Source organism: Erythrolamprus reginae, chromosome 10 (genome assembly GCF_031021105.1).
Source record: "Erythrolamprus reginae isolate rEryReg1 chromosome 10, rEryReg1.hap1, whole genome shotgun sequence".
NCBI lineage: Eukaryota > Metazoa > Chordata > Lepidosauria > Squamata > Dipsadidae > Erythrolamprus > Erythrolamprus reginae.
In genome coordinates, this window is record NC_091959.1 from 4322455 (window position 1) to 4335227 (window position 12773).

At 45.1% G+C, this 12773-nt stretch overlaps 1 protein-coding gene across 1 annotated transcript in view; it reads left to right on the forward strand.

Moving 5' to 3' along the window:
* CCDC33 (coiled-coil domain containing 33) overlaps nt 1-12773 on the forward strand; it is a 105175-nt gene that overhangs the window by 64122 nt on the left and 28280 nt on the right. The window contains exon 13 of the mRNA XM_070762765.1: nt 9449-9601. Within this exon, the coding sequence (XP_070618866.1) occupies nt 9449-9601 (153 nt within the window). The remainder of the gene's footprint in view (nt 1-9448; nt 9602-12773) is intronic.

The window sequence follows — 12773 nt, forward strand, 5'->3', positions numbered from 1 at the left end:
CAATTCTTCTCGGGGAGCCAAATAATTCATATTCAACTAGTACCCTGGAAACGCGCCTCCTGTTTGTGGATTGCATTTCCAAGCTTGTGCGGGCTCGCTTGGCATACGAAAGCTATGCAAATGTGGTATTTGTCGAAGGAGGGCATTCTTGCAGAGGAAAATGCACAACAGATGCAACACAATGTTCCCTAATCCTTTCGCTGACTCGAGCCTACCAACTAGCAAGACCTCTCTGCCTGTCTGTCTCCTGGTCTGGGCCTGGATTGAATTAAGCTTCCTTCCATCTCCTCCTGCCGATTCTATCCAAGCCGCTGTAAAAGCATTAGAAACCCCAGGCGGCTGGGCAGCCGACTCGGCTAGAGAGGAAGGGGGGCTCCTAAATCCATATCATGAATATAGATGATGTTTGACATGGCTTTGGAAAAAAAACACCTCCTGGATTCCTTCCCGTTCTCCTCTCCGCAAGCTGGAAATCGAATTATTTTTTATTTTTCTCCGTACAAACGTTTTCAATACATTTGGAAATATTTTCATATAATAAAACCAGCATCCAGTTAGTACATTACTTATAATAATTTCGGCTGTGGCGAGGGGGGTGTTTGCCCAGGTTCGCCTGGTGCACCAGTTGCGGCCCTACCTGGACCGGGAGTCACTGCTCACAGTCACTCATGCCCTCATCACCTCGAGGTTCGACTACTGTAATGCTCTCTACATGGGGCTACCTTTGAAGAGTGTTCGGAAACTTCAGATCGTGCAGAATGCAGCTGCGAGAGCAATCATGGGCTTCTCTAAGTATGCCCATGTTACTCCAACACTCCGCAGTCTGCATTGGTTGCCGATCAGTTTCCGGTCACAATTCAAAGTGTTGGCTATGACCTATGAAGCCCTTCATGGCATCGGACCAGATTACCTTCGGGAACGCCTTCTGCCGCACAAATCCCAGCGACTGATTAGGTCCCACAGAATTGGCCTTCTCTGGGTCCCGTTGACAAAACAATGCCGTCTGGCGGGACCCAGGGGAAGAGCCTTCTCTGTGGTGGCCCCGACCCTCTGGAATCAACTCCCCCCAGAGATCTGGACTGCCCCCACCCTCCTTGCCTTTCGCAAACTCCTAAAAATCCACCTCTGCCGCCAGGCATGGGGAAATTGATTCCCCTCGGCCGCTCTGTTTTATGTATGGTTTGTTTGGGTTGGATGCTTGTTTTTAAATTGAGGGTTTTAACTGTTCTATTTTTTACTCATTGGATTTGTATTGTGTATTGTTGTTGTGAGCCGCTCCGAGTCTTTGGAGAGGGGCGGCATACAAATCTAACAAATAATAATAACAGTAATAAAAAAGCCAACACAATCTTAAAATGCGTCAACAGGGGGATACACTCCAAGATTAGGGAGGTATTAATACCACTCTATAATCCCCTGGTCAGACCACACCTGGAGTATTGCATTCAGTTCTGGTCACCACACTTGGAAAAGGTACAGAAAAGAGCAACCAAAATGATAAGGGGACTTGAAACCAAGACATACAAAAAGAGGTTGTAGGAACTGGGCATGGATAGCCAGGGGGGACAGGATAGCAGTATATAGGGACTTGAGAGGTTGCCATGAAGAGGAGGGGGTCACAATATTTTCCAGGGCACAAGTGGGCCAGACGAGGAACAACGGATGGAAGCTGACCAAGGAGAGAACCTGGACATAAGGAAGAACTTCCTGACGGTCAGAGCGATGAACCAGTGGAACGGCCTGCCAGTGGAGTTTGAGAACACCCCAACTCTGAAAGTTTTCAAGAGGAAATTGGGACTGCCATCTGGCTGGGGGGGGGTGTAGGGTTTCCTGTTTGAGCAGGGGGGGTGGACTTGATGACCTTCAAGGTCCCTTTCAACTCAACTCAACTCACTAAATGAATGAATGAATGAATGAATGAATATATATATATATATATATATATATATATATATATATATATATATATATATATATATATATATATAGATCTATCCTAGTCTCCCTTAATTTTCAAATTCAACAAAAAAACATATATATGATGGTCTTGGTATATTCGGGTTTCTTCCTGTGTAGGATTTGGAAATTTCTGGCGACGTTTCGATGAGGTCCCACTCGTCATCTTCAGGCTGGTGTTTCTGTCCTTGTTCTAGGGCAAACACAGCGAGACCTGAGCTGCCTTCCTTCTGTAAATACTGGTGGCTGGGTGTGGTTTGATGGCTCAGCAATTGCCTGCTGTGTAGAAACTTCCTGGTGAGTCAGTTGGGGAACACCTGGAGTCGTTGATGTAACTGAGGTATGCTGATTAGTTAATGGTTGTGGATTAGGTGTGATATCCTGCGTAGGAACCCAGCCATAGAAACTGAAACCAGACTCAGAACACACATTGCAAAACAATCAAGTAGCCTGCAAGCTCCAACTACTCAGGATATCACGCCTAATGTACAACCATTAACTAATCAGCATACTTCAGTTACATCAACGACCCCAGGTGTTACCCCACTGACTCACCAGGAAGTTTCTACACAGCAGGCAATTGCTGAGCCATCAAACCACACCCAGCCCCCAGTATTTATAGAAGGAAGGCAGCTAAGGTCTCGCAGTGTTCGCCCTAGGACAAGGACAGAAACACCAGCCTGAAGATGACGAGTGGGACCTTGTTGAAACGTCGCCAGAAATTTCCAAATCCTACACGGGAAGAAACCCGAATATACCAAGACCATCATACCTGTACCCGTGAAAATCTACGAAAACAAATACATATACATATACATATACTGTACATATACATATACATATACATATACATATACATATACATATACAGCAGCACGCTGGCTGAAGGAACAGGCCTGTTTTTAAAAACAAGGTTTTCTAATGCCAAACAGGCTAAAGAGATTTATTGACCATAGTATAGGCCCCAGATTTTTCTTAGAGGAACCAACGAAGGACCAAGCCAACTCCAAGGTTACATTTCTGAGCTGCTTGGGTCATTACCTGCTGGAGATCAGTTTATCATCAGGTGGTTGCTTCTGTGTTCTTCCTTCCTAACTTGGGCCAAATGTTAAACCTGGCAGGTTAATCCCTTCGCTCTTTTCATCCGCAGGCACCCCCCCTCCTCTCCATCCCAGGGTTTGGGGCCTGGCTGTCTGGGGGAAGCACTTGGGAGGGGAGGTGGGCTCTGCGCGTGATGAATTATTCACAGGGGCGTCAGTAAGTGCAGAATTAATCCCCGTTTCTTCCAGCTGGCCGCTGCACTAAATTATCACTCCTGGTCATGCGGGAAAATGCTGCAGAATTCATTTAGCTGATTATTGTTTTTGATCTCGGAAGGACTGTCGGTTGCGGAGACCCTTCCCCTCTGGTGCTGATAAATATACAAAGGGAGAGGGAGAGAGGAGAAAAAGGAGGAGGGGGAGGAGGAGGAGGGGGAGGAAGAAGAAGAAGAGGAAGAGGAGGAGGAGGAGGAGGAGGAAATTATTTGGAGGACCTAAGAGGAAGAGGAAGAAGAGAAGAAGAGGAGGAGGAGGGGAAAGAAGAAAGAGGAGGAGGAAGAAGAGGAGGAGGAAGAAGAAGAAGAAGAGGAGGAGGAGAGAAGGAAATTATTTGGAGGACCTAAGAGGAAAAGAAGAAGAGAAGAAGAGGAGGAGGAGGAGGAGGAGGAGGAAGAAGAAGAAAGAGTAGGAGGAAGAAGAGGAGGAGGAGGAAGAAGAAGAGGAAGAGGAAGAGGAGGAGGAGAAGGAAATTATTTGGAGGACCTAAGAGGAAGAGGAAGAAGAGAAGAAGAGGAGGAGGAGGGGAAAGAAGAAAGAGGAGGAGGAAGAAGAGGAGGAGGAGGAGGAGGAAGAAGAAGAAGAGGAGGAGGAGAGAAGGAAATTATTTGGAGGACCTAAGAGGAAAAGAAGAAGAGAAGAAGAGGAGGAGGAGGAGGAGGAGAAAGAAGAAGAAAGAGTAGGAGGAAGAAGAGGAGGAGGAGGAAGAAGAAGAAGAAGAGGAGGAGGAGGAGGAGGAGAGAAGGAAATTATTTGGAGGACCTAACAGGAAGAGGAAGAACAGAAGAAGAAGAAGAAGAAGAAGAAGGGGAGGAGAAAGAAGAAAGAGGAGGAGGAGGAAGAGGAGGAGAAAGAAGACGAAGAAGAGGAAGAGGAGGAGGAGAGAAGGAAATTATTTGGAGGATCCAAGAGGAGGAAGAGGAAGAAGAGAAGAAGAAGAGGAGGAGGAAGAGAAAGAAGGAGAAGGAGAAGATTATCTGAGGGACCCAGGAGGAGGCGGAAGAGAAGAAGAGGAGGAGGAGGTGTTTTTTCCTTCCCCTACTACATGTTTGGAACTACCAATGTCCTCAATCTTTACAACAACCATAAAATATTACATTTATAACTCTGGCCAGGACCTTAGGTCTTCTAAACTTCTACCCATCTTCCATCCAAAGCAAGAACCTCACAATCCTGTATTTTAATTTATTTGACAGAAGGAAAGTGGGGGGTTAGAGGAAGAGAGATACAAAGGGAGAGAGAAAGAGAGGGAGGGAGAAGGAGAGAAAGAGGGAGAGAAGAAGAGGGGAAGTGGGAGAGAAGGGAGAGAGAGAAAGAGAGAGAAAGAAAGAAAGGAAGGAAGAAAGGAAGGAAGGAAGGAAGGAAGAAAGAAAGGAAGGAAGAAAGAAAGAAAGAAAGAAAGGAGAGTCCCTTGGCTCAGGAACATCTCAGGAGCTTTCTAAAGCCATCCATGGAAGAGTTAATGAATTCTCAAAGGAACAGGGATCATTTTTTTTCATGCTTGCTGTCATGTTAAACTGCTTTAACATGCTTCCACCCCCCTTCCTTCCCCACCCATCTTTTCCTTTCATTTTATTTTAAATACACACAAAAAGGAGATCTTGGCTGATCACGGTGAAATTCAACATACTGCCATGTGTTGTGGGGCTCCCTCCCCAGTGACAGGTGCTGATGGATTGCTAAGTGCATGGTGGGTGAGGGGGAGTACATAAATTAAAGGATAATGTAAGATGATGTACCGCCAGGGTGGTCAGTCCACCAGCTGCCTTCAGCCTCCCAATTAATTTCTTCTTCTTCCTCCTCTTCTTCCTCCTCTTCTTCCTCTTCTTCCTCTTCTTCCTCTTCTTCCTCTTTTTCTTCTTTTTCTTCTTCTTCTTCTTCTTCTTCTTCTTCTTCCTCTTCCTCCTCTTCTTCTTCTTCTTCCTCTTCTTCTTCTTCTTCTTCTTCTTCTTCTTCTTCCTCTTCTTCTTCTTCTTCTTCCTCTTCTTCTTTGGAGAGGGGCGGCATACAAATCTAATAAATTCTTCTTCTTCTTCTTCTTCTTTTTCCTCTTCCTCTTTTTCATCTCCTCTTCCTTCTCCTCCTCTTTGGAGGTCTTCCAATCCTGCTTTGGAGAATAGGTTGACTCCTTCTTCTTTGTGGTAGCCCCTGAGATGTTGGAACACTGCTATCCTGTCGCCCCTGGTCCTTCTTTTCATTAAACTAGACATATCCCATTCCTGCAACAGTTCTTCATATGTTTTAGCCTCCAGTCCCCTAATCATCTTTGTCGCTCTTCTCTGCACTCTTTCCAAAGTCTCAACATCCTTTTTGCATCGTAGTGACCAAAACTGAATGCAGGATTCCAAGTGTGGCTTTAAAATGGTATTAACCCTTCACACATTCGCTGGCTGGGGAATTCTGGGAGTTGAAGTCCAGATATCTTCAAGTTGCCAAGGTTGGGAAACACTGGTCTGGAGGACAGACAGGAAAGGGGGGACATGATCGAAACATTTAAATATGTGAAAGGGTTAAATAAGGTCCAGGAGGGAAGTGTTTTTAATAGGAAAATGTACACAAGAACAAGGGGACACAATCTGAGGTTAGTTGGGGGGAAAAGATCAGAAGCAACGTGAGAAAATATTATTTTACCAAAAGAGTAGTAGATGCTCGGAACAAACTTCCAGCAGACGTGGTTGGTAAATCCACAGTAATTAAATTTAAACATGCCTGGGATAAACATAGATCCACCCTAAGATAAAATACAGGAAATAGTATAAGGGCAGACTAGATGGACCATGAGGTCTTTTTCTGCCGTCGATCTTCTATGTTTCTAACGCAGCCTAGAACTGTGTTGGCTTTTTCGGCAGCTGCTGCACACGGCTGGCTCCTGTTTAAATGGTCGTCCACTCTCACGGTCACTCCTGTTGAGCAAGGTACCACCTATCCATCCATTGCACCCTCTCTCGTGCAGCTGAAGGCTGTTTTCTCAGCAACGTTGTTCTTCTGAATTGCAACCCCCCCCCTACTAAGCCCACCACCCCACCCTTTCCCAGCATCGTTAGAAATCATGATTGCTGCGGAAATTATAGAGCAGTGATAGAATTACTACTGAACGGGAATGGCTCCCCCGGCTTCGCTTTGTTAGACAGCTAATGAGTGGCAGACAGCGAGGCCACCGCGAAGTGGAGGGAGAAAAATGAATGTCTTTGTCAAAGGAATATTTGCCGGGTTTCCGCCGGCTGTTCCCGGAGGAAGTTTTAGGGGGGAATTAATTGAATTAGGGGGTCAGACGTGGCAAGCTTCGTTGGCCAAGACTTGCTCCCTTTTTAAAAATCAGATGGTCGGGGGAGGCGATAATAATTTCTGGGACCCATCTGGGTGCTCGGCTTGGCGGGATTGACAATGAGGTCTGGCTTTTTTTGCAGGAAGCCCTTTTGGGGTTTGTCTGGATTGAATTGACACTTGCCAGCCCGAAAGCTGAAGGATTGTTACTGTTATTATTATTATTATTATTATTATTATTATTATTATTATTATTATTATTATGTCAGTACAACACAGCAAACGAGATCACTATGTTGGATTTCGTATTTCATCACCAGTCGGGCGCTCCCCAAGCACCTAGGACTGCGTGATGTAGCTGCGAATTATGTTTGCTGATCCCAGTATTATTATTATTATTATTATTATTATTATTATTATTATTATTATTATTATTAATTAGATTTGTATGCCGCCCCTCTCCGTAGACTCGGGGCGGCTCACAGCAATAATAAAAACAATGTACAACAAATCTAATATTTAAAAATATCTAAAAAACCCTTATTTAAAAAGCAAGACATACACACAAACATACCATGCATAAACTATATAGGCCTGGGGGAGATGTCTCAATTCCCCCATGCCTGACGGCAGAGGTGGGTTTTAAGGAGTTTATGAAAGGCAAGGAGGGTGGGGACAATCCTAATCCCCGGAGGGGAGCTGGTTCCAGAGGTTCGGGGCCGCCACAGAGAAGGCTCTTCCCCTGGGTCCTGCCAGATGACATTGTTTAGTCGATGGGACCCAGAGACGGCCAACTCTGTGGGACCTAACTGGTTGCTGAGATTCATGCGGCAGAAGGCGGTGCCGGAGATATTCTGAAGGGCTTTATACATTGGGTGTTGGGTTGATGCCAAGGAAGGTTGGCTAAGGTCAAGCTTTGCTCCCCAGCTGAATAAAAGATGTAGATGAGCAGGAACAGCTGATTGGGGATATTCCAGAAGGCCTATCCACCCATCATCAGCTTTTTTCTTATTTTCTTGCCTGAAAACTAAGATGCATCTTATAGTCTGAAAAATACGGTATACAGTGATCCCTCGATTATCGCGAGGGTTCCGTTCCAAGACCCCTCGCGATAATCGATTTTTCGCGATATAGGGTTGCGGAAGTAAAAACACCATCTGCGCATGCGTGCCCTTTTTTCATGGCCGCGCATGCGCAGATGGTGGAGTTTGCATGGGCGGCGGGGAAGACCCAGGGAAGGTTCCTTCGGCCGCCCAGCAGCTGATCTGCTCGGCAGCGCAGCAGCAGCGAGCAGACGAAGATCAGGGTTTCCCCGCCGCCCACGCAAAGGGGAAACCCCAATTCGGCTCCTCGCTGCGCTGCCGAGCAGATCAGCTGCTGGGCGGCCGAAGGAACCTTCCCTGGGTCTTCCTCGCTGATGCCCCCGCTCGCCCGCCCCGCCGCCCGCCCGCCGCCCGCCGCCCGCCAGCAAGAGGGGGAGAGATAGAGAAAGAGGGAGAAGGAAAGAAAGAGATGAGAGAGGGAGGAAGAGAGTGTGAGAGAGGAAGAAGCAAGATAGAGAAAGAGAGAGAGAAAGAAAGATGAGAAAGGAAGGAAGAGAGTGACGTCATCGGGTGGGAAAAATCGCGATATAGCGTTTCGCGAAGAACGAGATCACGAAAATCGAGGGGTCACTGTATTCTTCTGTTATTCTGTTAGCTCCTCTCCTCCAAGAAGGTGAATCCAAGAATAGGTTCAGCAAATCCCACCTTCTCCCCCATTAAGACTTAAAGAAGCCATCACAGTCTGGAGTCACAGCATCAAAATTGATGGTAGCCACTTTGCTGCCGGACATACGGAGCGGCTGATTTAACCAGTTAGCCCTACGATTGTAGGAAATGAAGAAATCGTATTGGTGAGCACGGAGAGGTTGCTTATGCCTTGATGGAATTCTCCTTAATTAACCACCCACCTCTGTTTGCTCAAGACCATCTGCCATTTGTTATGCCTCTCGGTGGCAGCTTCAGAATGGATTTGCACAGCAATGTTCAGGGAGGACAGGACATAACTTAAGAAGCATTGAGTCACTGTTCTGTGGCTGCCTTGGTGGTTGGTTGGTTGGTTGGTTGGTTGGTTGAAGAGCCTTGGTGGCACAGTGGTTAAACTGCCCTTATACTATTTCCTGTATTTTACCTTAGGATGGATCTATGTTTATCCCAGGCATGTTTAAATTCAGTGACTGTGGATTGACCAACCACGTCTGCTGGAAGTTTGTTCCAAGCACCTACTACTCTTTCAGTCAAATAATATTTTCTCACATTGCTTCCAACCTTTTCCCCCAACTAACCTCAGATTGTGCCCCCTTGTTCTTGTGTTCACTTTCCTCTCCTATAATAGTTATTCGATTTGTTATAAACTTGTTTATTTTTTATTTTTATTTTCCTTAACTTTTTTGTATCTATATTTGTATTTTCTTTTTAAAAAGTGGAAAATTAATAAACAATTTTTTTTTAAAAAAAAACCCGCCTTCAATAATTGGAGAAATGATCCATATAACTCCAAAAAACCAAATCAGTCTTAGGTTTCAATAATAGAGGGATAGAATCGAGATCGTGTGAAGTTGTTAGCCGCCCCGAGTCTACGGAGAGGAGCGGCATACAAATCCAATAAATAAATAAATAATAAGTATTAGTACTACTTTATAAAGCCTTACTAAGACCACACCTGGTATATAGCCTGGGATAAACATATATCCATCCTAAGATAAAATACAGGAAATAGTATAAGGGCAGATTAGATAGACCACGAGGTCTTTTCTGCCATCAGTTTTGTATGTTTCTATGTTTCTCTTCCTTGCTTAGAAACATGTCCAAGGTTTTAAGGCGTCGTCATGGCTGACCAATCATAATGTCTTCCTCTTTTGTCCTGTCTAGAGGCCAGATGTGTTTCTGACTTCAACAACCACAAATGGTCTTCCCATCTTGGATCCAGAGTTAGTGGGAGAGCTCGGGACTATCAAAGAACCGTGGACAAGACCAGCTTCCAAAACTGAACAGAAGACTTGTGCTTCTTCAACTAAAGATAGCGTGAGTAATTTCCTTTTTGTACTTTGTACAATATATATATTTAACTCTCACATTCAAAAGTTCCCACCCACTGATAAATCCATCTGAATGTCACCAGTCTGCTTTGATGTCCTGAACTGATTGGAGGATTCGATTTCAAATCGGGAAGGAGACCTCGCTAATCCAACCTTCGAATCAAGTTCTCCAACAGTTTGAGAAATTCCTCCCCGATCTCATTCTGAGAAGTAACTTGGCTGCTAAGTTTCAAGGCTTTCGGCAAGACGATGAGCATTTGATTGTTTTTATTTATTTTATTTATTTATTTTGTCCAATACAAATTGAAAGTTAAAGAGAATAAAAACGTGTAGTAGTAAATACCAGGGAAGGGATCAAAGAAGAGATATGAGAATAGAATACATCAATGAAGAGTAGAGGAAGGATATATGGATGGGAGAAAAGATATACAAAATATAGGAGAGACAATTGGACAGGGGACAGAAGGCACACTAGTGCACTTATGCTCGCCCCTTACTGACCTATAAGGAATCTGGAGAAGTCAACCGTGGAAAGTCTAAGGGAAAAATGTTGGGGATTGGGGGTTGACACCACGGAGTCTGGTAACGAGTTCCACGCTTCAACAACTCGATTGCTAAAATCATATTTTTTTACAGTCAAGTTTGGAGCGGTTGATATTAAGTTTGAACCTGTTGCGTGCTCTTGTGTTATTGCGGTTGAAGCTGAAGTAGTTGTTGACAGGCAGGACGTTGCGGCATATGATCTTGTGGGCAATACTTAGATCATGTTTAAGGCGCCGTAGTTCTAACCTTTCTAGACCCAGGATTGTAAGTCTAGTTTCGTAGGGTATTCTGTTTCGAGTGGTGGAGTGAAGGGCTCTTCTGGTGAAGTATCGTTGGACCTTTTTTAGGGTGTTGATGTCCGAAATTCAGTGTGGGTTCCAGACAGGTGAGCTGTATTCGAGGATGGGTCTGGCGAAAGTTTTGTAAGCTCTGGTGAGTAGTGTGAGATTGCCGGAGCAGAAGCTACGTAGGATCAGGATGACAATTTTAGAAGCCTTTTTGGCGATATTGTTGCAGTGGGCTTTGGCACTTAGGTCATTTGATATTAGTATTCCAAGGTCTTTTACTGCGTGGGGGTTGTTTGTCAGATTTTGTTTATTTAGTTTGTATACGAGATTCAGATTCTTTTTGCCGATGTGGAGAACAGAGCATTTGCTAGATCATATTTGAAGTTGCCAAGTGTTAGACCAATCTGAGATGAAGTCAAGGTCTTTTTGGAGAATAGTTGTGTTGTCTGTGGTATTGAAAATTGTGACATCATTTAGTTCATTCCTGGCTATTAGGGCTACATTATGTCTAGACCTCGCCCACTTCCAGCTCATAACTGTCAGCTCCTTGACCGTAAGACTGACATCAGCAAAACCTGGAGATGGATAAAATCATTTGATTGGGATTCCAGACCCAACACTAAGTGGCTAAGTGAAGGCCTTGGGTGTTCCATCAATCTTAATGTAAAAAAAAAAACCTGACACAAAAGACTAAAGGCTTTAGAGCTCACCTATTCCATATACAGTGGTACCTCTACTTACGAACTTAATTTGTTCCGTGATCAGGTTCTTAGGTAGAAACGTTTGTAAGAAGTAATTTTCCCCATAGGAATCAATGTAAAAGCAAATAATGTGTGCGATTGGGGAAACCACAGGGAGGGTGGAGGCCCTGTTTCCTCCCAGGAGATTCCTAGACAGGCCCCAAGGAGGCTTCTCCCTGCCTTTTCTGGACCTGTTTCCTCCCAGGAGATTCCTAGAGAGGCCCCACGGAGGCTTCTCCCTGCATTTTCTGGTCCTGTTTCCTCCTAGGAGATTCCTAGAGAGGCCCCACGGAGGCTTCTCCCTGCCTTTTCTGGACCTGTTTCCTCCCAGGAGATTCCTAGAGAGGCCTCACGGAGGCTTCTCCCTGCCTTTTCCAGTTACAGCTTTGGAGGCTTGGATTTGTAAGTGGAAAACAGTTCTTGAGAAAAGGCAAAAAAAAATCTTGAACACCCGGTTCTTATCTAGAAAAGTTCGTAAGTAGAGGCATTCTTAGGTAGAGGTACCACTGTATAGGTGAACTATCCAGGTAGAAGGGTAGGAAGGACCTAAAGAGAAAGCAGAGAGAAGGTGGCTGTTAAAGGTGCAGGTTCCCCTGCACACATGTGCTAGTCGTTCCCGACTGTAGGGGGTGCTGCTCATCTCCGTTTCAAAGCCGAAGAGCCAGCACAACACCACAACGAACGCTTTGTCCATCCCTAGCTCTTCTACAACAAAGTTAGCAAGCTACTAAATGGCCTACATCCTCAGTGGGCCATTGAAGAGGAAAGATGGAGGGAGGAGGAAGAAGAGGAGGAGAAGAGGAGGAGAAGAGGAGGAGATGGAAGATTTTGACTCCTGGCAGGCAGGAACATGAATCTGCTTCAGATGCAAGTTTGGGGAATTTATTCTGCCTTTTTACACTCCTTTGAGTGACAAAAGTCATCCCACTGGACCGCTCAGATTGAAATCTTGGAGAACCGGAGAAACGAGGAGGAGGAAGAGTGACACACACACACACACCTGAATAGAGCAGATTTTTGTGAATTCAGTAAAATTAAATAATTCCCTAAAACAGTGATTTTCAACCTTTTTTGAGCCGTGGCACATTATTTACATTTACGAAACCCCGGGGCACATTGAGCGGGGCAGGGGGGGGCTATAAAAAGTTTGGACAAAAAAATTATCTCTCTCTCTTCCTCCCTTTCGCTCTATTTCTCTCTCCCTTCCTTTTTCTTTCTCTCTCCATCCCTCTTTCTTTCTTTTCCTTCCTTCCTCTCTTTTTTGCTCTCTTTCTCCCTCCCTCCCTGCCTCCCTCTATGTCTTTCTCTCTCTCTCCTTCCCTCCCTCTTTCTCTCTTTCTTGCTTTCTTTCTCGTTCTCTTTCTCTCTCTCTCTCTCTTTCTTTCTCTCTCTTTCTTTCTCTTTCTTTCTCTCTCTCTTGCTTTCTTTCTCTCTCCGAGCTTCGCGGCATACCTGACCATGTCTCGCGGCACACTAGTGTGCCCCGGCACACTGGTTGAAAAACACTGCCCTAAAAGACTCACTTCGGAGAGATGGGTGGTGTAGAAATTCAATCAATAAAAAATGGCATGTGTGCAGGCATATCGGA